General features: G+C 47.0%; 3 protein-coding genes across 3 annotated transcripts; 2 read left to right on the forward strand and 1 right to left on the reverse strand.

Moving 5' to 3' along the window:
• Nucleotides 1–6,207: 6,207 nt before the first annotated feature.
• Nucleotides 6,208–7,139, forward strand: LOC121046918 (uncharacterized protein K02A2.6-like). Its single transcript, XM_040501652.1, has one exon. It carries the CDS (start codon nt 6,255–6,257, stop codon nt 7,137–7,139), a length of 885 nt encoding a protein of 294 aa, XP_040357586.1. The 5' UTR covers nt 6,208–6,254.
• Nucleotides 7,140–12,396: 5,257 nt separating this feature from the next.
• LOC115320940 lies at nt 12,397–13,584 on the forward strand. The gene has a single exon (XM_040212740.2). The coding sequence runs from the start codon at nt 12,397–12,399 to the stop codon at nt 13,582–13,584; it is 1,188 nt and encodes a 395-aa protein (XP_040068674.2).
• An 8,609-nt stretch (nt 13,585–22,193) lies between these two features.
• On the reverse strand, nt 22,194–23,828 carry LOC115316496. Its single transcript, XM_029975860.2, has one exon. The coding sequence runs from the start codon at nt 23,826–23,828 to the stop codon at nt 22,194–22,196; it is 1,635 nt and encodes a 544-aa protein (XP_029831720.2).
• Between the last annotated feature and the right edge of the window lie 1,096 nt (nt 23,829–24,924).

Raw genomic sequence — 24,924 nt, forward strand, 5'->3', positions numbered from 1 at the left:
ATTTGAATCTCAAGGATTCAAATCTGTTATCTGCGTTTCCAACGCGCTGGCATTGCATGCAAAAGCAAAAGCAAACAGTACAGATGTCCTGATGTACTAACATGTCTGCTACCCAGAATAAAAGTGGTACTTAAGCTCCGAACCAAAAAAAAAAAAAATCTACATCTGTGCTTGAGCGTGATTCAACAAGCCAAAAATAGACACCAAGAGTGAAGAAAACAGAAGCTAAAATAAATTCATATACAAATGTGTTGCATAGACAGACAGGCGAAGGTTGTGACGTGAAGGTTTGCCTCTCTCGTTGGCACGGGGAACTTCTTGTGAGCTTAGGTGCCCTTGGTGATGCCTCCCCGGCACCTCACCCACCCACACACACACAAACGGGGAGCCCTGAAATAAAACATTCGGTTGGAGTCAACCACCCCTTCGTGCACTCCAACCTTCACGCACTACTCTACCACCTCTCCTCTTAAGCTCGACCTTCTTCCGTGCCAAGTCTCTTCCCGCTCGCAGACTATTGGCCATGCCTCACAAATACGCATGCCTTCGCTGGCAGACGTGCACGCGTTTCAGATTTGTGGACGAGGATGAAATACTCCTTATTCTGGTAAAGCTTGGTAGCCTTCATTGCAGGTTAGTTTCAACGGCGTCCTCAAATTTTGTAAAAATTTTGTACACCAGAATGCGTCCCTAAGAGACCACACGCGGCATGAAGGCGATTGGTCTTATCAGGACTTTTCTATACGGATATGTAGCTATTGCGGTATCCAGCAGCTTCGGAAGCGTCCCATGAACGTATGCGGAGTGTAAGTTCATCTGCTACTTGCACAGGATTTGGGTGACGTCAGAACAACGCAGAGTTCCTATTGGCTGATTGAAAAAAAAAAATAGTGGGTAGAGCTCAAGGCATCTAGCATTGAGGTCTACCCACTATTCTTTTAATCAGAGCCAATCAGGACTCGGCGTTGTTTTGACGTCATCGTAGTCCCTGAGCAAGAAGCAGGCGACTTGCTCTCTGCATTCGCCGTTCCTATCATTCTGAAGCCGGAGGTAGCACAGCGTTTCATTCGTAACACGCCGTAATTTTGCTCCGCCTTCGTTTACGACGAAGGCACCTCGCAAAGCTTGTTAAAAGGCCATCATAAATGTGTCCTGATTTCTTGATTACCCTAAAAATAGCTCCAATTATTTGCGGAAAAGGCTTATCTTGACACCATTCCGGAGAGGGCTTACTGAGACCCTTCAATTACTCGTAACGTCACCCGTTTAAAATTTGAGTTGCAACACAATTGTGAGTTGGGATAGTTCGTTTACTACGCACTAATGGCGCATTCACACTGGAAGCGGATCCGCGTTCGCGAAGCGGTCGCGGATGCGGTTCGCGAGCGACCCCGTTCAGACACACCGAGAGGCGGTTGGCGGTTTCTCGGCGATCATGCGTGATCTTTTGAGGCTTGCGTTTGGCAACCCTGTTTTACAATCCAAAATCCACTTTAATTCAAGATCCAAAGCCAAAGTTTTGCTATTTTGGCACTCGGAATATTTTTCTCCGGGATGTTCGCGCACATCACGAGCTCAGGCAGCAAAAAAAAAAAAAAAAAAAAAAAAAGAAGCATGGACCCGCCAAACTCGCCTGTGATTTCCTCGACTTCGCCCACAAGCAAAGCCCAGCTAGGCGCGCCTTGCTGACTCAGAACGAGATGCCCCCGACCTTTTCTTCGAAGTGGACCCTTCCCGCATGAATAGCTGACCGTGTTTTCGGGATAGAGGGCCAGTTTTCCCCCTCGTTGCTGTTCGCTCTTATCATTTTCGAAGTTGGGAGCGGTGGGGTGGACCGTGGTGCGGGGGAATGTGTTTGGTGCTAGCCGGTCGTGGCTTCGTTGGTGGCGGACTCTCCTCTCGTCACTCGCTCGTCGATCAAGTCTACTGTTTGTTTGACATTAAGCTCAAATAAACGCCGTATGGATTACCTATGCACTGTCTGGTACGTACACTTTATTCCTTGAGTAGGTTCCCCTTATTTATTTTATTAGTAGTAAACGTTACAGGTCGAGCTAGCGCAGGTACCCTGCCCCTCAGCGGTAGTGCGTTGGCTACGCAATCGAGCTCTCGACGTCTCTATCGGCCTTCGTGGTAGTCATGCACGGTGCTGAAAGCTTTCAATAGTTCACGCGACTATCCTAGTGGGTAGAAAAGCTGACATTTCGGTCGATCAGGGGCGGGTTCCGACGTTCTACAGGCAGAGATTAACAAGGCAGCGAACTTGGGCTGTGGCACCCGGAATAATCAACAAACTCTTACCCGAACCAAATCACCGGTGCGAAGCCCGTAAAAATTACCGAGTCAATTCTTTTCGCGGCGGATTCAAGTGACGGACGTGAACATCAAGTTTCTCCGTTGATTTGTCGGAAGCTAAGACTACAGCGCTAGGACTACAGCGCCTTGGGCGCCTCATCAGCGACAGGTGCCATCTTGTTTCGAAAGTCACTGGCGTCAGCGTCGCGTTGTGATTGGTTGCCGCTTTGCGGTTCGAGAAAGCGGTTGGGAGAAATCGGTCCTGAAGCGGTTGGCAAAAACTCGCTCCAACCGCTCGATCCTAGCGGCTTGGCGGTTGAGAACGCGCGGATCCGCTTCGCGAACGCGGATCCGCTTCCAGTGTGAACGCGCCATTATGAGGACTATCCATACCCTTTTTTCTAATGGCGCGTTGATACTGGAAGCGGATCCGCGTTCGCGAAGCGGATCCGCGCGTTTCAACCGCCAAGCGGCTAGGATTGAGCGGTTGGAGCGCGTTTTTGCCAACCGCTTCGGGACCGATTTCTCCCAACCGCGTTCACGAACCGCTGTGGTGTTTGGCGGAGTGAGGTTCGGGTCGGGTCACCCTGGGTACAACGCCGCGGGGAACTCTGGGATGGGCCACCCGGGCGGCGAGTAGTCTGTTTCATTGGGCCGCTTGAGCTGGACGCTACGGAGCAAGTCGCTCCCCATGTTGGTTGCGGAATAAAGACACGTTCCGTACCAAAGTCTCTCCTTTGTCGGCGGACACACAACATAAAGTGGCGACGAGGACTTTCGACCGACCACCCATGCGAGCAGAACTCGAGCAGCAACTGGTGGACGCCGTGTAGGCCTGAGAAGACAGCAACTGCGGCGGGTACGGAGGAGCAAGCGACGCAGCGGAATGGTGCAGAGCCATGGCCAAGTTCGGGCAAGTCGAACATTTTGACGCTTCGTTGTGCTCATGGTCGTCATACGAAGAAAGACTAGCGTCGTTTTTGAGAGCGAACCATGTGCCGGAAACCGACCAGGTTGACGCCTTTTTAAGCCTAATTGGGCCTACGACGTACAACTTACTCAAGTCGCTAACAGCTCCTCAGCTACCAGTAACGAAGTCCTTCGACGAGCTAACGCAGCTACTACGAGACCATCTCGAACCCAAGCCGTCTGTTATTGCAGAGCGAGCCAGATTTCATCGCCGAATTCAAGAGGAGGGCGAGACTATTGCGCAGTTCGTCGCCGCGCTAAGGACGCTCGCACGAACGTGCGACTTTGGCACGTTTTTGGATGAGTCATTGCGTGACCGGTTCGTTTGCGGAATGCGCCGCGTGGATATTCAGCGAGCACTTTTCGCCGAAGATAAGACGTTGACCTTCCAGAAAGCGGTTGACCGGGCCGTGGCTTTGGAGACAGCGATAAAAAGCACATCCGAGGTGCACGGGTCTGGTGGCAACAGCGACCAAGTGGAAAGCGCCAGCGTCCACAAGTTGAAAGGTGACAAGGAAGATACTAAGAAGCGAGGGGTGGCTTGTTACCGTTGCGGGTCAAGCAAGCATCTCGCACGCACGTGCATACACAGCGAGGCGACCTGTTACAAATGCCAGAAAGTGGGGCATATCCAGCGAGCATGCCGCTCATTTCAGGAGAGGAAGCCGCAAGGAAGGAAGAAGTCGCTGAAAACTTTAACGGTGACTAAGGACGCCCATGTCAACCGCATTACAGCTCCAAAAGACCAGCCATTGACGGTAGAAGTGCTGGTTGAGAATTCGCCGGTGACAATGGAAATCGATACCGGAGCGGCGGTATCAGTCATCTCAAAGCAGCAGTACCGTAAAAGGTTTGCGGCATTGAACTTGAAGCCGACGGCGCTGCGGTTGAAGACGTACACCGGGGAAACTGTCAAGCCCTGTGGAGTTCTGGAAGTTAAAGTTTCGCATCAAGAGGAAACAAGAGTCCTGCCATTGTATGTCCTGAACCAGTCAGGGCCACCACTTCTTGGCCGGGAGTGGCTACAGAGGCTGCGGTTGAACTGGAAGCAAGTGACGGGCTTCAACAATCTTCAGAGGAGCACACAAGGGGCAAGTCCGATGCCAGTGGACAAGTTGCAAGTATTACTAGACAGGTATCAGGCCATCTTCAAGGACGAACTGGGGAAGATCTCTGTAGATGAGGCGAGGCTGTTCCTTAAAGAAGGAAGTCATCACAAGTTTTTGAAGGCCAGGAGTGTACCCTTTGCATTGGTTCCAGCTGTAGAAAAGGAACTGTCGAACCTAGAAGCCCTTGGTGTCATCACACCGACAACCAGTAGCGAGTTTGCGACACCATTAGTGCCTGTTCCCAAGAAGGATGGCACCATACGATTGTGCTGCGATTACAAGATGACACTGAATCCGATGTTGGATGTTGAGCGTTATCCCTTGCCGAGAGTAGATGAGCTCTTCTCAGTGTTGGCGGGAGGTCAGAGTTTTTCAAAAATCGACCTCAACAGAGCATATCAGCAGGTTGTCATGAGTGAGGAGTCCCGACGATTACTGACCATCACGACACACAAAGGCCTATACCTCATGAATCGCCTACCTTTTGGAATAGCGTCGGCCCCGGCAATTTTCCAGAGGGTAATGGATACCATGCTGAAAAGAATCCCAGGGGTGGCATGTTATTTGGATGACGTGCTAATTACCGGAAAATCGCAGGAGGAGCATCTAAGAAGTCTGGAGGGGGTGTTCAAGCGTTTTGCGGAACGAGGCGTTCGCATCAAGCGAGAAAAGTGTGCCTTCTTCCAGGATCAGTTGCAGTACCTGGGACATGTGATAAGTCCTGAAGGAATAAGGACGTCGGAGGAGAAGGTGGCTGCTATCGTAAAGGCACCAGCACCAGCAGACGTGTCGCAGCTGAGATCGCTTCTGGGAGCCGTGAACTACTACGGCAAATTTGTTCCTCAACTGGCAACCATAGTGGCTCCACTCTACAAGCTACTGCATCAAGATGTGAAGTGGCACTGGGACCGTACATGTCAAGAGGCCTTCCAACGAGTCAAAAAGTTGCTGATGTCCTCAGAAGTGCTTGTACACTACGACCCAACAGCACCCTTACAACTGGCGTGTGACGCATCATCTTACGGTGTCGGAGCTGTGTTGTCTCACATATTGGAAGATGGAACTGCGCGGCCAGTCGCATACGCGTCACGGACACTGACGTCTGCAGAAAAAGGGTACAGCCAGTTGGAAAAGGAAGCGCTGGCGTTGCTGTTTGGAGTGAAGAAGTTTCACTTTTACCTTTATGGACGCACGTTTAAGCTTGTGACGGACCATAAGCCCTTGCAGACTATTTTTGGACCAAAGACTGGGATCCCGGCAATGGCGGCTGCACGTCTGCAAAGGTGGGCAGTGACCCTGTCTGCCTACAGGTATTCTTTGGTGTTCAAGCGGTCGACTGAGAATGTTGAAGCGGACTGTTTCTCCAGACTTCCAGTGGAAGGGCGGCAAGAGAGTGACGAAAAAGTGGAGTCTTTTTGTTCCTTAAGATTACTGTCCTTGCCGGTGGACAGTCGGGACATCGCAAGAGAAACCGCACGAGACCCGTTGCTGAGGCGGGTGTACGACTACGTCTTGAAGGGGTGGCCTCCTTACGTGGGAGACCAAGCGCTGAAACCTTGGTTTCAACGTAACACGGAGCTGTCGGCACAACAGGGCTGCCTTATGTTAGGACTGCGAGTGCTAGTGCCGGAAAAGCTACGGAGCGTGCTGCTGGACGAAATCCATGAAGGGCATCCAGGAGTAGTGCGAGCCAAGGAGCTAGCTAGGAGTTATTTTTGGTGGCCCTCAGTGGACCAGGATGTGGAAAACCATGTGAAGGCGTGTGGGCAGTGTCAGCAACAGCGTAATCTGCCTACGCAAGCGCCTTTGCATCCTTGGTCGTGGCCAACCAAACCATGGCAGCGGGTACATGTAGACTACGCTGGACCATTTCGAGGAGCTATGTTTTTGGTAATTGTGGATGCCCACTCAAAATGGCCAGAGGTGTTTATTATGCAAGCGACAACCTCGGCAAAGACTATTGAAAAGCTACAGGAGGTGTTTGCGCGTTTTGGAATGCCCGAGACGTTGGTTTCTGACAACGGTACACAGTTTACGTCAAACGAGTTCAAGGACTTTCTAAAACGGATCGGAACACGTCATGTGTTAACAGCACCGTATCACCCCAGTAGCAACGGCCTGGCGGAGAGATTTGTGCAAACCTTAAAATCGGCGCTGCGCAAGGGAGTTGCCTCGGAGCCACTGCAGCAGACCTTAGGAAAGTTTTTGCAAACCTACCGAAACATTCCACATGCAACAACGGGGGAGGCGCCAGCAGTTTTGTTTTTGGGAAGACGCCTTCGCACTAGCCTGGATGTTCTCAAGCCATCTGTAGAAAACAGAGTGGCCAGGCGTCAGTTCCGCCAGATGTTGCAAAGAAGCTGCCGTACCCGAGAGTTTAAAATAAAGGACCGGGTACGTGTGTGGAACCCCCATCGGGGAGACAAGTGGCTAAAGGCAACTATACTGTCAAGGAGCGGTCCTGTCTCGTACAAGCTGCGTGTGTACCGGGACCATGACACAGTCATCTGGCGACGCCATCAGGATCACATTCGGCAGGAGGGGGACCAGGAAGTTGGAACGCCGGCGTCGCGGGAGGAAGATGGAGCTAGCTTCATACCGCAAGCTTTAAGTACAGCAAGCCAAGCGCAGCCTCCCCCTGCCAGCCCACCTACAAGTGCCTCAACGGACCCGGGGTCGACCAGTACTTCAAGGCCTCGAACGCCGACTCAGCGCTATCCAACAAGAGTGCGCTGCCCTCCTGATCGTTATTCACCGGGGGACTGACCTAAGGGGGACTTTCTCAATCAAGTGCGGAAGAATGTGGTGTTTGGCGGAGTGAGGTTCGGGTCGGGTCACCCTGGGTACAACGCCGCGGGGAACTCTGGGATGGGGCACCCGGGCGGCGAGTAGTCTGTTTCATTGGGCCGCTTGAGCTGGACGCTACGGAGCAAATCGCTCCCCATGTTGGTTGCGGAATAAAGACACGTTCCGTACCAAAGTCTCTCCTTTGTCGGCGGACACACAACAAACCGCAAAGCGGCAACCAATCACAACGCGACGCTGACGTGACGTCAGTGACTTTCAAAACAAGACGGCACCTGTCGCTGGTGAGGCATCCAAGGCGCTGTAGTCCTAGCGCTGTAGTCTTAGCTTTCGACAAATCAAGGGAGAAACTTGATGCTCACGTCCGTCACTTGAATCCGCCGCGAAAAGAATTGACCCGTAATTTTAACGGGCTTCGCACCGGTGATTTGGTTCGGGTAAAAGTTTGTTTATTATTCCGGGTGCCACAGCCCAAGCTCGCTGTCTTGTTAATCTCTGCCTGTAGAACATCGGAACCCGCCCCTGATCGACCGAAATGTCAGCTTTTCTACCCACTAAGTTTGTCGCGTGAACTATTGAAAGCTTTCGACACCGTGCATGATAACCACGAAGGCCGATAGAGACGTCGTGAGCTTGATCTAACGCACTACCGCGGAGGGGGCAGGGTACCTGCGCTAGCTCGACCTGTAACGTTTACTACTAATAAAATAAATAAAGGGTACCTACTCAAGGAATAAAGGGTACGTACCAGACAGTGCATAGGTAATCCACACGGCGTTTATTTGAGCTTAGTGTCAAACAAACAGTAGACTTGATCGACGAGCGAGTGACGAGAGGAGAGTCCGCCACCAACGAAGCCACGACTGGCTAGCACCGAACACATTCCCCCGCACCACGGTCCACTCCACCGCTCACAACTTCGAAAATGATAAGAGCGAACAGCAACGAGGGGGAAAACTGGCCCTCTATCCCGAAAACAAGGTCAGCTATTCATGCGGGAAGGGTCCACTTCGAAGAAAAGGTCGGGGGCATCCTGTTCTGAGTCAGCAAGGCGCGCCTAGCTGGGCTTTGCTTGTGGGCGAAGTCGAGGGAATCACAGGCGAGTTTGGCGGGTCCATGCTTCTTTTTTCGCTGCCGGAACTTGTGATGCGCGCGAACATCCCGGAGAAAAATATTCCGAGTGCCAAAATAGCAAAACTTTGGCTTTGGATCTTGAATTAAAGTGGATTTTGGATTGTAAAACAGGGTTGCCAAACGCAAGCCTCAAAAGATCACGCGTGATCGCCGAGAAACCGCCAACCGCCTCTCGGTGTGTCTGAACGGGGTTGCTCGCGAACCGCATCCGCGACCGCTTCGCGAACGCGGATCCGCTTCCAGTGTGAATGCGCCATAAGAGCCCCAAAACAGGGATTTCGTAAAAACGCCTCGTATTGTCGTCTCTACACAGTAAGAAGAAAAGTAGTCGGATGTCACTACCTTTTGGGTGGTCAAAAGTTTCCACAAATTTAACGACCCCTAGGGTAACAATTACCACCGCACACGTAGTCAAGCATCCGGTGGTCAAAAGTGACTACACCAAACAACTTGGCGGCCAATAAGCGACTAGCCAGCCCCTCGGTAAGGCTTAGCGAGTAGCACGGATTTTCGGTCGAGTGAGATAACAGGGCGCATATCTGAAGTTTTCCGCGCGCTACAAGACACGCTAATTATCACACTTCAGACGCCGATACCGTACCTGTATGCAGTAAGGACGGCAGCGTGTTTACCGGAATCGCCGCGATTGCATAGATGGGGTCTCGCTAGATTGACTGTATTTTTATAAAATTAAAAAAAAAATCGTTACGCGAGGAATGGTTATGTTGACTTTATTGAACATAATGTATCCTTGCGTAAGCAACGACGAATCGCTGCGCACTTTCGTCGCAACCGACCAGAGGTGTTCATATTGCAGTAACGCCACCACTATATTTTTTTTCGATCGATTTTTGTTTGTGCTTGATTCCATGGACCTGATCATCCATTTGTGCGCGTGTGGGCCTGCACCCAGCAACTCTTGGACACAGAACGCGCATTTCGAACACTGGGTAGCACAATTATCACGATTGTTATCGAGCTCAGGGCTGAGAAGGATGGGGAGTCAAGTGGGCCAGCTGTTTGTAAATCAATAGATACATCATAGCTCGAAGCTCAACGTTTTTAATTAAGCGGCAACTTGCACCCTCTAGAAAGGTTAGCCGTAACCGCTAGATAACGCTAGAAAAGCAATCTATATATATATATATATATATATATATATATATATATATATATATATATATATATATATATATATATTGTTTTGAGGCTGCAGATTTATACATCAGTACATATATCATACATACACAGAACGAACATAAATCAGCATATTGAACAGATATACAGACATACCCACAGGAGGAGTACAATAACGCAGAAACAATTCCGATACAACGGCTCCGCGGTTCTCTATTGCGACTACCCCCGACACGAATCGTATATATGCCCCATGATTCATCGCTCAATGCTCAGGCTAGTGAATGCCACTATTTACTAGATAAATACAAATAGAATTTTCAAGTACTATTGGTATTAAAATATTCTGATGTAAGAAAGAGTAGACAGAACAGAGTGCTCTGTCCTGTCTGCTGCTTTGTTTGTTCGTCCAATGCTCTAATTTTGTGTACTATAATTGGTATACAAGTGTTCTGTGTACTTATATTTGCAGGCTAGACCCTTTTCATAATCTAGTGCTTCGAATGGCCACAACATCAAAACAGCGAACATTTAACAAAAAACATTGTTATATGCAATGCAAACATGCTAAATAATCAAAGAATGCAACACTTCACTCATTTTACCATTAAATATATCTGAAATATATCTTAACACAAAGAGGGATATGATTTACATCAAGTTAAAAAGTATTAGCACCGACGCCGCATATACTGGTGGTACGGAGATGTGCTCCTCTTTTGCTGGTATGTGGATAATAAAATTTAGGGATTCAAGAAATTCTTTTTTAAAGCAACTTGCACCTGAAATTTGAATCGGCTCAACAAGAATGGTGATATTAAAGAGAAAATGCTTATTCCATGAACCCAAATGGCGACATAACGGTGAGCTTCGTGCTACTTTCACAGGACTTTAGCGGATGGTGCCCAATCCCTGCGATGACGTGAATAGGCACACTTTAAAGATGTTGAACTCGGCGCGTTCCTTGTGTTTTGCCAACGCTAGTGCGTAGCTATGATAAACATCGGCGACATTTAATGAACTCCAGATCACGCGGCCGTTTCTTCTGGATATGGTGGGATAGATCGGGGTGGTGTGACGATCGCGCTTGCGAAAGTGACTCACTGATTTAACATGCAGAGCGGTTGGGGGTTATAGAGAAGCGGAGAACCATCAATAAGTCGACACCAGCCCCCCCCCCCCCCCCCCCCCCCTGCACTAGAGGAAATAGAAGAAGAAAGAAGAACATTGAGGGGTTTCACTGCAGCCTGTCATCGTTGCGTCGAGCTCAACGGTTCATGCCCAATTTCCCACTGGCTAACAGACAGCGACAAAAACACCGTTGTGACCCAGGCTGCAACACTGGAAAGTATCCTCAAGGTCAGGAGGAAAAAAAGGAGACGTTGTTTTAATGCGAAAGCCTTAACTGAAGTGGTCCCATGGAGCGAGCTGACATCATCAGTTTGAAGCTCGAAAACGGCACCTAGTTTCTGCGATTTCGCCTTTGGTTCCATTGGCGGGCGCGCGTCGCTCCCATTGGCCGCTCCGCGCGTCAGTTTCCACGACCGCTCACCCCATGGCGCTGCGTGTCCATCAGCGCGCCGCGTTAACACGAAGCGTCCAAGGTTAGCGTGCCCAGGGGAGAGCGCGCGCTGACCGGCGACGGAAAGTACGCAGCAGACGAAAAAGGGAGTGAACGAGCGGCTTGCATGCTTTCGCATTCACAACTCATAAGAACTCGAAAGATGCCGAACAAGGGATTGGGTTACGCTTGGCGCCAACAAATGCTGAGAAACAATGTCAGCAGTAAGAGAGCTGCATATCAATGAAATGTTAATTATGCGACACCTCACGATAGGGATCAACGTTGAAACAATTTTCTTCTTTGGTAATCACAGTGCGTCGGAGTGCTGCCATAGAGTGGACTCATGGGGCCCTTCGTGGTTGAGATAAGTGCTCCTTGGAGTCATATGCTATGTAGCAAGTTACTCCTTTACTTGTAGTGTTGTTTCAACTAACCGCTAAACATCGCTGCTGTGAAATTTTTTTAAAGAATTTTGTTATTAATTTGTTTACAAAAACTTTTATTAATAAACGTAGTGTAATATTACGTGTAGAAATATCGCAAGCATTTAAAGGGGCGGTGGAACACATTTTTTGTACTCTGGCGCGGATACCGCTTAGAACGAAGTTTTAACGTTTATGGACAATGAAACATGCGTTCGTTTTCCTCCCCACGCAGTGAACGTCGCAGAAGAAGATAAGGAAAAATGAGCCGCGTTCACTCCCTGAACTTGCAGGGAAGAACAAGCAGCTACATGATCTGGAGCCGAGCATATACCGCCAATGTTGATCATAGCCACACGCTGAGCTCCAGACATGGTTATGGTTCGGCTATTGTCGTCATTGCACCGATTGGACACGGGCCACTACCGGAATGCTTCTTGAGCAATACATTATCACGAGACCAAATCGAGTGCTCACGCAATGCTCGGGTTCAACCTAATAGCCGCCTTCAAAAACCGTCACTGGGGCATACTGCGACCAACCTTATTAGATTAGCTCAGTTACGGAACTGTTCATAGGCGCTGCTATATTTCGTTGCAACTCAAGAAGGTTGGGCAAGGGTAAGACGGGCCGGGGAGGATGAAGCAGACAGAACGCTAAAGAGAGGAGGTTTCCCCCTCTTTTCTCCAGCGCTCCGAGTGCTTCCTCCTCCCCGGCCCTTCTTACCCTCGCCCTACCTTCTTGAGTTGTAACGAACTAATATAGAAAAGGCACTACCCCCCGCCCTCCCCGGTTCGCCTCCCGTCGTTCGAAGCGCCACTGCTTTGGAGGTGGCCGTTGCAGCGACCATAACTGGATAGGGCGTACGTAACGCCGTGTGGTGAGAACCGGTGAAGCAGTATCGTCGGGATCGCCGTCACCTCACTCCTTTATCAGTGGGCGCGGCGACTCCGTCAGAGCTATGTCGCTGAAAAACCCGCTTACACTTTTCGTGCAGACCCTGGCGGTTTATTCGGCCATTCATGCACCAGCGAGTGCACGAGGAACAGCAACATCTGACTCAGCGGCAAAGCTTCCAGTCATCACTCTCTGGGATATTCCTGCATCATCCAGCGATTACCGGGCAACTATCGAGCACGCTCCGATTCTACACTTCGGGCATGCGCGACCGGAAACATCAACGGTCACTTCCTGGGCTCAACCACCTATAAAGCCGCAATCAAGGTGGTTCAACGACAGTGGGCGCGGCGACTCCGTCAGAGCTATGTCGCTGAAAAACCCGCTTACACTGCAGGTGAGGAACGAGTACCCTTCATGTTCTTACCGAAGCGACAATGTGTGTCTTTTAGAGTTGCCGTGCCCACGGTCACTTTGGAGAGTGTTATGTGTGTGCCATGACCTGTTTAGTCTCTTGTTGATGCTAAGCGGCGACGTAGAAACCAACCCGGGGCCCACCCTTGAGGATCTAATGCAGCATCTTACGGCCATTGCAAGTGACGTGAAGGAGATAAAGGAGGGGAAAACTGCCACAGATGCACTGATTGCGGAAACTAACGCTAGACTTGCAACAATCGAACACAGAGTAGATGGACTGTCCAATATGGCGGTTTCTGTGGCAGCCTTCGAGACAAGGATTGTGTCTCTTGAAAAGAACGTTAATTTCCTTCTCGGAAAGGTAGACGACCTGGAGAACAGAAGCAGACGCAATAATCTACTTGTTTATGGTATTAAAGAGACAGCAGATGAAAGCAATGAAGGGTTGGAAAACTGTGTTAAGAAAGAAATTTTTGAGGATATTCTCGGTGTACACGCCTCTGGAATTGAAAAGATACACAGGCTTGGTCGTAAGGTCGCTAACAAAACGCGACCAGTTATCCTAAGGTTTCTCGAAGAGAGGGACAAGAGTGCAGTTCTGAGCAGCTGCAGGCGTTTAAAGGGCTCAAGGTTCAGTATTTCTGAGGACTTCTCACCACGTGTCCAGCAGATTAGGAAAAAACTCTGGGACAGCGCTAAGGAATTAAAAAAGAATGGAGACAAAGTCGTTCTCTCTTTCGATAAAATTAAAATAAATGGACAAGTGTTCATCTGGGATGATACTGCAAATACGAGAGTTCCTGTCTATCCTGCCACGCGTCAGAATTCTGTCTGACGGTTAGCGCATGGAAATACAAACTCCCCCCCTCCTCCCGAAGTTGCAGTGCAAGGGGCAGTTTGTACAACTAGCACGAAACTTCGACTAATAAACCTGAATGCAAGGAGCATTGTCAATAAAACGACCGACTTGGAAAGCATTATTCTTAGTTTCGACCCCGACATATTGTTGATAACCGAAACCTGGCTAAGTGATAGTACTTCTGATTGCGATATCGTTCCCCCAACGCACAAAATTATACGGAAAGATCGCTCTTCGAAAGGGGGAGGGGTGGCTATAGTTCTGAAAGAAGGAATTGAATTTTCTGTGCTGCGTAATACCACACCCATTGAAGCGGTGTGGGTGACAGTGTCGCTTTTATCTTCCTGTATTTTGGTGGGTGTGGTATACAGGCCACCTTGTGCTGACATTGAGGTATTGAACGACTTACACGATTTTGTGCATAAAGAGTCAAAACACAACAGAAATATAATTTTGGGAGGTGACTTTAATCTTCCAAATATAGACTGGGAAACAATGACCTCAATGTCAGCGTGTCGCCACTCCGAACTCTTGATCGATTTAGCATTCTCAAACAACCTTATTCAGATGGTAACGAGTCCCACGAGGGTTACTGAAACCACCAGTTCTCTCCTTGATTTAGTATTTGTTTCTAATACTCTGTGTGTTGCAGATAACCATTGTGCAGTTGTAGATGGGATATCAGATCATCGCATGATAGTGTTAGACTGTACAGGTTTAGTCCCCAACCGTCTACCTAATACGGAAAGGAAAATTAAGGACTTCAACAAAGCAGAAGACGAAAGTATCTTAGATTTTCTTGAGTTGTCCTTCGACAGGTTTTCCGATTTATCTACCTGCACTAGCTGTGATATAAACCAACTATGGCATTTCTTCCAAGAAAGTGTAAACACGTGTATAGAACGCTTTGAGCCTACCAGGAAAACAAATACTAGACAGCGTAGTCCTTGGGTAACGAGGGAGATTCTACAAGTAAAGCGCCAGGCAAAAAGACTTAACAAAACATGTAAAGGCAAAGCAAAGGTAGCTGTGCTGCGTATAAAACTTAAATCACTAATAAAAAAAAATCCAGGTATGAATACTACAACGTTAAAATGACCAACTTCCTGCTTAATGATCCAGTTAAATTTTGGAGGCATTTACAGGGCACGCGACAGCACGTAACCAAGATTGAGGAACGTGGAAGAGAAGTTGTTGACAAATCGGCTATCGCTAAAACATTTAATAACTATTTTTTTTTCGGTATTCACGATTAACGACGGCGAGTCACCCGAATACAGGGAAAGAGCAATAGGAGTCCCGGACGTCCAGGTGACGCAGGAAGGCATTTTCGAAGCACTTCTAAATTTAAACACAAAAAAATCAAGTGGTCCAGACAATGTCCCTAACGCTTTTCTGAAAAGATACGCCGAATGGTGCTCTAAATTTCTTTTTGTTATATTCAACAATGTGCTTGAACAGGCTATTGTACCGGATCAGTGGAAAACTGCAAAGGTAATACCAATTCATAAAGCCGGTGACAGGCTTCAAGTGTGTAACTATAGACCGATTTCTTTGCTTTGTTCTTGCAGCAAGGTTCTCGAACATTTTTTATTCAAGCATCTCGTGACTCACTTTGAGGCAAATAACTTCATATCGGATCAACAGCATAGTTTTAGGCGCGGCTTCTCGACGGTTACGCAGCTTCTTCATACTGTAAATGAGTTTGCAAAGGTTCTTGATAAAGGGGGCCAGGTGGATGTTATTTTCTTGGATTTTGCCAAAGCCTTCGATCGAGTACCGCACCAGAAGCTGTTGATAAAACTTAAGACTCTCGTAGGCAATGAAAGACTCGTGCGGTGGTTGGATTCTTACTTAAGCAATCGTCATCAATTTGTTGATGTCGGAGGAGTAATTTCCCCGACTATCCCGGTTATTTCTAGTGTGCCCCAGGGGTCCGTGCTCGGGCCTTTGCTTTTTCTAGTTTACATAAATGATCTTACTGTTGATGACAGCGTACAATGCCGGTTTTATGCGGACGACTGCGTATTGTTTTCAGAGGTGGATTCGATAAGTAATCAGGTAAAGCTCAGTAACTGTCTAAACAGTATAACGCAATGGTGCACGAATTGGCAGATGTCGCTTAACAGTTCTAAGTGTGTGTACATGTGCGTCACACGCAAGAAAACGCCCCTTGCTTTTAGCTACACCATCAACAACCATCCCTTAGAAACTGTCAACGAATACAAGTATCTCGGTGTTATACTCACGTCAAAACTCAATTGGAACAGTCATGTAGCATGGATTGTGCAGAAAGCGATGGTGAAACTCTGGATCTTAAAAAGAAAACTAAGACACTGTACACCAAAAACAAAACTAGCAGCGTACAGCACCACCGTACGCCCTGTTCTGGAGTATGCTGACGTGGTATGGGATCCCACTTCCAAAATCAACGTAGACCGAATTGAGGGAGTTCAGAAGAAAGCACTTAGATTTGCGTACAACGAATACAGAAGAAAAAGTTCAATTACAAAATTATACGACATATCAAAAATGCCTCGTCTTGAAACCCGTCGCAAGATAAACCGTCTCAAGCTTCTTTATACTATCGTGCACAACTCTTCGCGCATGTCATTCGAAAAGTACATGGACTACAACTCAAGCAGGCACACGCGCAATAAGCACTCAAAAACTATTGTGGTCCCTTTCTGTAGAACTGACTGTCTAAAAAATAGCTTTTTCACGCGAACAATCAATGACTGGAATAGTTTGCCTGAAAGTGTTACAAATGCAGCCACAGCGTCATCATTTGCAGCAATGATAAAACAACTTTTTTCGCGGTGACTGCAGACGGTATATTAGGTTATTATTGTTGCATGCTATTTTTTTTTCTTCTTTTTGTGTGTGTACACAATTGGTACCGTTTGCTCGAGAGTTGATTGTGTCAAGTGAATCGATGCCACTTTGTTTATTCATTTTTTTACCATGATTAAACACTTTTTTTCCTTTTTTTTTTTTTTGATCGCCGATGATTTGTTAGGTATGCTTGCTGTGTGCTAGGTTATCGTGCTATTTTTGTTTGTGTCTGTCTATGCCCACCCCTGCCCTGGCTGCCAACAGGCGGTTGGCAGTATGTTAAAATAAAAAAAAAAAAAAAGAAAAAAAAATTTTCGAAAAGCATGTGGACACGACAGATCACTCATGACAGGAACAAGGCTAGGTAAACGGGAAAGTGCCCTAATCGGCGCGGGGAAAACAACCGCCCACAAGAAGCTAACTGGGTGTAAAGCAGGGGACACATGAGCGATGAAAATGTGCGCCGGGCGGCAGCGCGCGCCAGTACCCATGGCAACCAGTGCTTGCGTCCCTACGTCACTTCCGCGTGACGCCGCGTCGCTCAGATCTGGTCGACCGCGCGGTGCGCCCGTGTCGCGCCTGGCGGCAAGCGGCGAGCGCTCTCTTTCACCGCTCATGTGTCGCTAGCTTAAGGGGCACCTAAAAACAAAACAAAAAAAAAAAAAAAGAAAGAAAAAAAATCTTTTTTTAAACAGTCTTGTTGGGACACGCGTGTCAAAAAATTATTTTACGCGCAAAAAAGAAGCTTAAGGGAAATATTGACGGCGCGAGACGCTATTTAGTTGGTATCACCTCCAGTCAACCTCCCGTGGGGAGAGAGGGCCGGTCAGGATGGTGACGACCGATGATGATGTTCGCTCGATTCAAGTCCCCTGGGAAGTTGAATAAGAAAAAAACAAAAAAAAAACAATAAAATTTGTTTGATCCCGCTGGAGACATTACGACGTTGGTTGGTTTACGATGGCCAGTGTGGCCACGTTTATTTCAACAATTCAACAGTAATTTACATTACAAAACTCCCAAAATTAAAACCCATACTTTAGTCCCCCAGTCTCAAGAGCCGAATCTGCCTGATCTCAAAAGCCGAATCTCCGAGAATCCTCTCGGCAACCCTTTTCTAGACTCGTAGGCGCCTCCTTTCCCTCGAGAGACTGGCCAATCACTCCAAATTTCACCACTCCCACGCGGTATACTCTTACCCAATAATCAGCGAGCTGTCAACGTGACCCCCCTTTGACACCTCAACGGTCAAACCCAACCTCTTTGTAGAGTCACTACATGTTTTCTTTGCCATCTGGCTGGCGCCACCAAGTTATTCCGTCGATTAAAACCGAAGTTTCTACACTAAGTGGCAAAATACGCCGGAGACAGGGCACCCTATAGTGCGGACAGAAGCCCAAGACAGGGGTGTTCTGGCGCCCCAAACTGAAACCCAATCCGTTTGTTAACGAACGGGGTCCGGCTCTTCTCCACCGAGCCCCGCGGCTGCTCGAAGCCCCCCCACGCGTGGGGGCGGAAGACGCCCAAAAATCCAAACACAAACATAAACAAATAAAAAAAGAAAAAAAAAAAAACAATGCCGACGCAATTGTAGAAAGATAGACTTTTCTAACACAAATCTTACTTATTTCTAACAAGCTTCTTCGTTACAATTAGCACCTCATTTCCACTTGTTTTCTGTCTCGGCATTTGGGGCGCGTGGAGGAGTGGTGGAGGCTTCGCCATCACGTCGAGGTGGAGAGAGTGTGTGAGCACCTTGTTGAGGTTGGAAAGGGTGTATGACCATTTTAGTGAAAAAACCGAGGCTGTACTCCACGTATATTTATCCAAGATAATCTCACTCGACATTACAGGGAATTTCTCCGGGCAGCCAAATTTCGGGCGAACGAAAGAGGCTACGCTTTTGCGTGGTACGCAAATGGGAAAGTTCTTGTTCGTAGGACGGAAGGCGCACGGGCCATTCAGATCAGATGCCTTGATGACCTTGACAAGCTGTAGAAGCTAAGGCTAGGGGAGCTTGTTTTTCTGTATATACTTTTTGTGCACATGACCGTTACAGAACTTTGCTTTCCTTCAAATGTAATAAGGTTGTTATATGATAAACCAAATAAACCACTTTCTGTTTTTCACTTAATGTCATGTTGGCGAGAAATAAAAGTGATGAGCTTGGTATCCTTCTTGATGATTTTAGATTTTCTTATGATATAATCATGCTAAGCGGAGACATGGTACAATCGAGAATCTGTTATTTTGCGCTTCAAGAATTATAAAATATTTGATTTGAATCGTACCTCTCGGCGTGGTGGTGGAGTAGCCATGTACATAAAAAAAGATATTCAATGCAATCTCACAACAGATTATTCTATGACTGATGATTATAGTAATAATAATAATAATGTTTATTTTCCACCATAAGATGGTGGCGATCAGGGAAAAAAGCTGTCAGGTACAGCTTGACGGGTCCCTGACCGCCTACAGAAAGCAGCAACAGAGCCGGAAAAAACAATATTCAAGAGGAGAAAAGAAAAAAAAATGTACAATGATTGTCGCTATCACACATTTTAAGGACATTTTAAAACAAATTTTAGATTTCTTTTCCCCTTTTTTTACATTGAGGCAGGACAGACAGCAGAGATAAAATTATGCAAAAACTAGTTACAAAGATCACAAAGAAAGAAAGGCAACTACCTTCAGCTGCTAGAGAAAAAATATAATTTTACTTCTCTTAGGGATAACTTATCCCAATCTATACTTTTAGTCTTATACGAATTGAGTAAACTGGGGAGAGTGTATTTAAGCATTTGTTTGCCATAGTTTGTTCTTGGTGTAGCCACCTCCCAACATTCAGCACCTCGGGTAGGGTAATTATGAACATTTTTTGATAAATTTCCAAGATCTGTTAAAAAAGTTGAGTCTTTAAGTTGCTCTACTTTAAGGCTAGTGCTAAGCCTGTAATCATATAATGCATGCGCCTTTAATACTCGAAATTTTTGAAATAAGCCAGTTGTGTGAAAATCATACGAGACGGCAGCTATAGCCCTCAGTGCTTTTTTTTTGCAATACATGTAACTTTTCTAGGTTTGTTAAAGTTGTTGTTCCCCAAACTAAATGGCAATAATTTAAGTGAGAATAAAATAGAGAATTATATATTAATAATTTAACGCTTGTTGGTAAAATATAACGATGTCGATTTAACATGCCCACAGTTTGGGATAGCTTTGGAATAAGAGAGTTTATATGACTTTCCCACGACATATTTTCAGAAAACATGACACCTAAGAGTTTAAAACAATTCACAATCTCGATTTTGGTTGAATTCAAAACTATCTCCTTGGTAATGGTAACGAGTTTATTTTTAGGACGAAAAAGCACGGCTTTGGTTTTATTTACATTTATTTGTAATGCGTTGTTATGACTCCACGTTTATAACCTAGACAGGGCCAGATTCGCCATATCGAATAATAGGTCAGGATCATCTGCAGAAAACAGTATGCTCGTGTCATCAGCATAGTTTACAAATTTTGCGCTTACATTAATATTGACTATATCATTCACGTACATGTTAAAGAGGAAGGGGCCCAATATACTACCCTGTGGTACACCAGAAGGAATAGGTTTTATAGTAGAAGAATTCCCATTGATATAAACATATTGTGCTCGATGCTTCAGATAAGATCTTATCAGCTGTAAAGCGTGCCCTCGAATTCCATAATTATCTAATTTAGATAGTAAAATTTTATGATTGAGGCAGTCAAACGCCTTGGTGAAATCTATAAAGACTCCGAGAACCATATTTTTGTTTTCAAAGCTTTGTAAAATAAATTCTTTTAAAACAAGTAAGGCAGATTCTGTCGACTTGTGTTTTATAAATCCATACTGTGATGGAGTTATCAAGTTATACCTATTTGAAAAGTTAGTCAAACGTGTATGAATAACCTTTTCGAGCGCCTTGGAAAACACTGGTAATATTGAAATTGGCCTGTAGTTTCCCATTTCATTTACATTTCCTTTTTTATGCAATACTGAAACTTTGGCAATCTGCATTCGCTTAGGAAAAATTCCAGTAGATAAAGAGATATTAAATATATGAGTTATTACAGGTGCTAACAGATGAATAACATATTTTACCGGTCTTATCTGGATGCCATCGACGTCACAACTATAACTATTTTTAAGCTGAAGAAACACGCTTATAATTTCTGGTTCGACGACGGGATCTAAAAATATCGAATCACTGTTTCGTTTATCATTTAAGACCAAAGGAGTTTCGGTTTCAGTAGTACTCTGAATATTTACGAAATGTTCGTTAAAAGCATTTGCCAGTGAACATCCAGTAAGTTCAGTACCATTGCACAGAATTTTTTCAATTGAACTGAAGGGGCGATTACGATAAAGAAGATAATTTAGTTGCTTCCACATGATGTCAGTGCGTCCTTGTGTGGCCTTGAACAAATCAAAATGATAACGCGTTCTGGCGCGCTTTAGTTCTTTTGTCAGGTTGTTGCGATAGTTTTTAAATACTTTAAGGTCCTTCTGGTCCTTGGATTTTATGAATTTACCATATAAAGCGTTTTTTATCTTAATTTTACAGAGTAAATCTCTCGTTATCCAAGGCTTCTTTATGCGCTTGTTTGTTTTAATAGAAGTGAAAGGAAAATATGTCTTATACAGTTCAAGAAATAACTCTATAAAAGTGTTATAAGCCCCGTCAGCACTATCCTCATACAGTACCCGGCTCCAATTTGTATTTGAAACAGCGGTCTGAAAAGCGTTGAGTCGATCTAAAGTTATTTTTTGTACTAATGTCCGCTCTGTCCTACAATTTTTTTTCGGGAAACTTTTGAGAGAAATGAATATTGGGAGGTGGTCACTCAGATCGCAAACAATGACGCCAGCTTTTATATAATCGACTGAGCTGTTTGAAATAAACAAATCAATTAATTTTTCAGCTCTATGCGTTAAGTACGGTAACATTAAGTTTGCATTAATCCATAGACAACCAAATGGTGATTTATCTGCTTTTTTGTTTTATTGGAACTGTATTCCAATTTGTTTGTGACAACGATTATAAAATAATTTTAGGCGGGGATTTTAATATTGATATGAATTCTGTTTCTGCTCGTCAAGTTGAATTTTCTGCTTTGGACATTGCACACTCTGTTGGCTTTCAGCCAATCGCTAAGGCCTCCGCTGCTCTTTAAGTCCCAAAAACAGGAAAGGGAAGGACACGAGGGCGCGGCAGAACGGATTGACAGGCCACAGGCACTCCAATGGCAGGTGGCGTGTGACCTCAAATCTGACAAACAGAGATGTCAAAAAAAAAAAAAAAAATTACCGCATCTTCACGTGGTGAATGATGTTGATTGGGGCGAAGCTCGGGTGGTGCTGATGATACTGATTTTGGTCATAGGTAGTGCTGATGGTGCCGTTTTCATTCATGTCAGTAGGAGAATGTGTGGTTTTCTTCTTCTTTTTTTTTTTAAGAAGACAGATGGGATGGCAACTCAGAACCCCCTACTCTTTTTTTCTTGTTTTTCTTGACACTGATTTTGGTCATAGGTGGTGCTGATGGTGCCGTTTTCATTCATGTCAAAAGAAAAATGTGTTTTTTTTTGTTTTTTTTTTTAAGAAGACAGATGGGATCAGTTCAGAAAGCGTTTATTGGCCACAAAATAAGGGTAAGGGATGGGGGAGTGCGTCGGCGGCTGCGAGGTCTGGACGCTGGCAAAAAAAGAAAGGATGAAACTAGGCTAAATGAAGATATCCAGCTTCGCCTCGTAGATGAAATCTATGAGACTTCGGAGGATGCTTCTCTTGTTGTCCTCTTCGCCTGGCGGGTGTGTCCAACCTTCCAGAGAGGCGAGGTTACTCGGTCGATGCTTCGACCTGGTGATCTTGTATTTGGGGCATTCCCACAACAAGTGAAAAGTGTCCGCCTTGGCGCCCATATTGCACTTGGTGCAGGTGCCGGATCTCTTCCCGCGGCTCCAAGATGCTATGCGCGCTGGTGTAAATGTTGTGTCTGTTCTGATCCTGGTCAGGAGGACCTTGGCCGTTCCTCCAAACCCTGTTGGCAGAGGAGGGTTTGGTGTTGGGGGAAGTTTCTCCCAGAGTGTTGATTGGTATTCTTGCTTGATTTGGGCACGTTCCTCTCCTGGATCGCACCCTCCATCGTTGCTGTCTTCCTCTCGTGCTCGACTAGCCGGTGCCCGATCGCGGACGGGAGCGTAGCCGTGGTCGTGGTCTTGCAGTGAAGGTGTATCGTCTCGGTCACGGGGAGCGAGAAGGGACGCGCGGGCGAGTCGATGCACCTCTTCGTTGCCGGGTATTCCTGCGTGTGCTGGAACCCAGGCTATTCTCGTAGTCATGCCTCTTGCTAGTAGCAGTGAGGCGAGTTTCTCGATATTACGCACTTCTACGCTAGGGCTTCTTGATTTTCTGCATTCTTTTACCACTTCCTGAGAGTCCATAAATATCCGGAGATGCTCTGGTGGTGGTTCAGGTAATGCAAGGGCCGTCTCGAGGGCAAGGCGGACTGCTGCAAGTTCTCCCCCTTTCACCGAGGTGCGGGCTGGAAGGTTCTTGGTTGCGCTTGTGCCTAGTGTTGGAAAGATAACAGCCGCGGTCCTTAGAGTGACTGGGCCGTCTATCGAAGCAGTGTCCGTGTATGCAGCCACGATCCCGTTCGTTCCTTCTTCCCACGCCTCCGTCATCTTGATGTGTGCCATAGCGAGGCTGTCTTGTTGCTTTTTGTCGCCCTTCCGCGTGCTTGGTTTGTTGCCTGTGATTTCTGCATGATCTTCCCATGGCGGGAGTTCCTGTGGTAGCTTGGGTAGGTCTCCGGTACATCTCAATAGGAGTTCCAGGATCCTTCTCCCTTGTCGTGTGTGCTTAAGTCTCTCCCCGTGTGCGACCGTGCGGACAACAACGGTTTCGTGTAGGGAGTTAATCTGAGCGTGTTCGTTCAGCTTGCCCAGGGGGCAGAACTTGTGCAGGCCCGTGATTATTCTGTTTGCTTGGTTGTTCAAAGCTTCGAGCTTCTGCCATTGCGCCTTGGTCAGCCAGTAGTGCCGAGCCCCGTAGCAGACACGCGAATCTACTAAAGCTTTGACCATTTTTATGGCAATTTCTTCTGACGCTCCACCCCTTGCGCTACAGATGCTCCGAATGGCATTAAGGGCAGAGTTGCAATGTTTTAGTGTGTCCTGGAGCCAGATGTCTGCCTTGCCGGTCTCCTCGATAGTGATCCCTAATATCTTGACAGACATCGATGGCTCGATTCGCTTGTCTGCAAGAACGAGGTTTAGTTGTTCTGCAATCTTGGCGAGACGGTGTCTTTTCGGTGCGATTACGGTGTAGCTGGTTTTCTCCGGAGAGGCTTGCATTTTCACCCTGCATAGGTGGGCTTCGATTGTATCTAGGCCCGCTTGTAAAGTGTCTTGCCGTCTTGCAATGTCGTCGTTCTTGGTCCATATCGAGACGTCGTCCGTGTACACGGTGAAGCCCAAGTTGGGGATCTTTGCAAGTTCGTGAGGCAGGGCTGCCATCGCGATATTAAAGAGCGTTGGTGACAGCACGGAGCCTTGTGGGACTCCTCCTCGGTTCACTCTCGGTTCGCTGTCGTGCGAGCCGCAGCGTACCGAGAACGTTCTCCCTTCAAGGAAGTTCTTGACAAAGTTCAGCGGACTTCTGACTATGCCGAGTCTTCGGGCTTCGTTGATGACTGATGCGTGTGGGACCGAGTCAAAAGCTTTCTTGACATCAATCGCCACAATTGTTCTGATGGTTGCGCGGTTGGGGTTGATGTTTCGTATTACATCAACCGATATGAGGGCGAGGCTTTCTTGCTTTCCGAGACACGGTCGAAACCCTGTCTGGGCGGGGTGGAAGGCGTCCGTAGATTCCAGATGCCATACGATTCTTGCAAGTACCATTCGTTCCATCAACTTGCATGTGCATGACGTTAGAGAGATTGGCCTGTAGCTGGAGAGTGCACCTTTGTTTTTGCCCGGCTTGGAAATTGGAATGACGAGGGAGTGCTTCCACTGCTGGGGAAGTTTGCCAGTTTCCCAGATCTGGTTGATCATGTCTAGGAGTTGCTCTTTCGTGTTGTCTGGGAGGTTTCGTAGCATAGCCATAGTGATTTTGTCTGATCCCGGTGCCGTGTGAAACTTCCCTTGATTCAAGGCACACTCGAGTTCTCCGCGCGTAAAAAGACGGTCCATCTCGTGATTGGGAGCCAGAATTTCTTGATAGGAAGGGGAGGCGCAGCCGGTTAGGTCAGGTTGAGGAAAGAAGAGATCTCCCGACATTCTTCTGGCCAACTGTTCTTCAGACTTGTTCAGTTTGAGAGCTAGTGTCTGCTTCGCTCCTTTAGTCTTCCTTTTTCCGAGCAAGGCTCGACTCGTAGCTCAGAGCTTCGTGATCGAGGTCTTCTCGGAAAGTGAAGCGCTGTAATCTAGCCAGCGGCGTGAGTCTAGT

The sequence above is a fragment of the Ixodes scapularis genome, unplaced genomic scaffold (genome assembly GCF_016920785.2).
Source record: "Ixodes scapularis isolate PalLabHiFi unplaced genomic scaffold, ASM1692078v2 PGA_scaffold8__174_contigs__length_109621045, whole genome shotgun sequence".
NCBI lineage: Eukaryota > Metazoa > Arthropoda > Arachnida > Ixodida > Ixodidae > Ixodes > Ixodes scapularis.

Excerpts from the sequence above, each read along its gene's own strand:
- LOC115316496 (XM_029975860.2), bottom strand. The coding sequence starts at position 23,828 with ATGCAAGCCTCTCCGGAGAAAACCAGCTACACCGTAATCGCACCGAAA.
- LOC121046918 (XM_040501652.1), top strand. The coding sequence starts at position 6,255 with ATGTTTTTGGTAATTGTGGATGCCCACTCAAAATGGCCAGAGGTGTTT.
- LOC115320940 (XM_040212740.2), top strand. The coding sequence starts at position 12,397 with ATGTCGCTGAAAAACCCGCTTACACTTTTCGTGCAGACCCTGGCGGTT.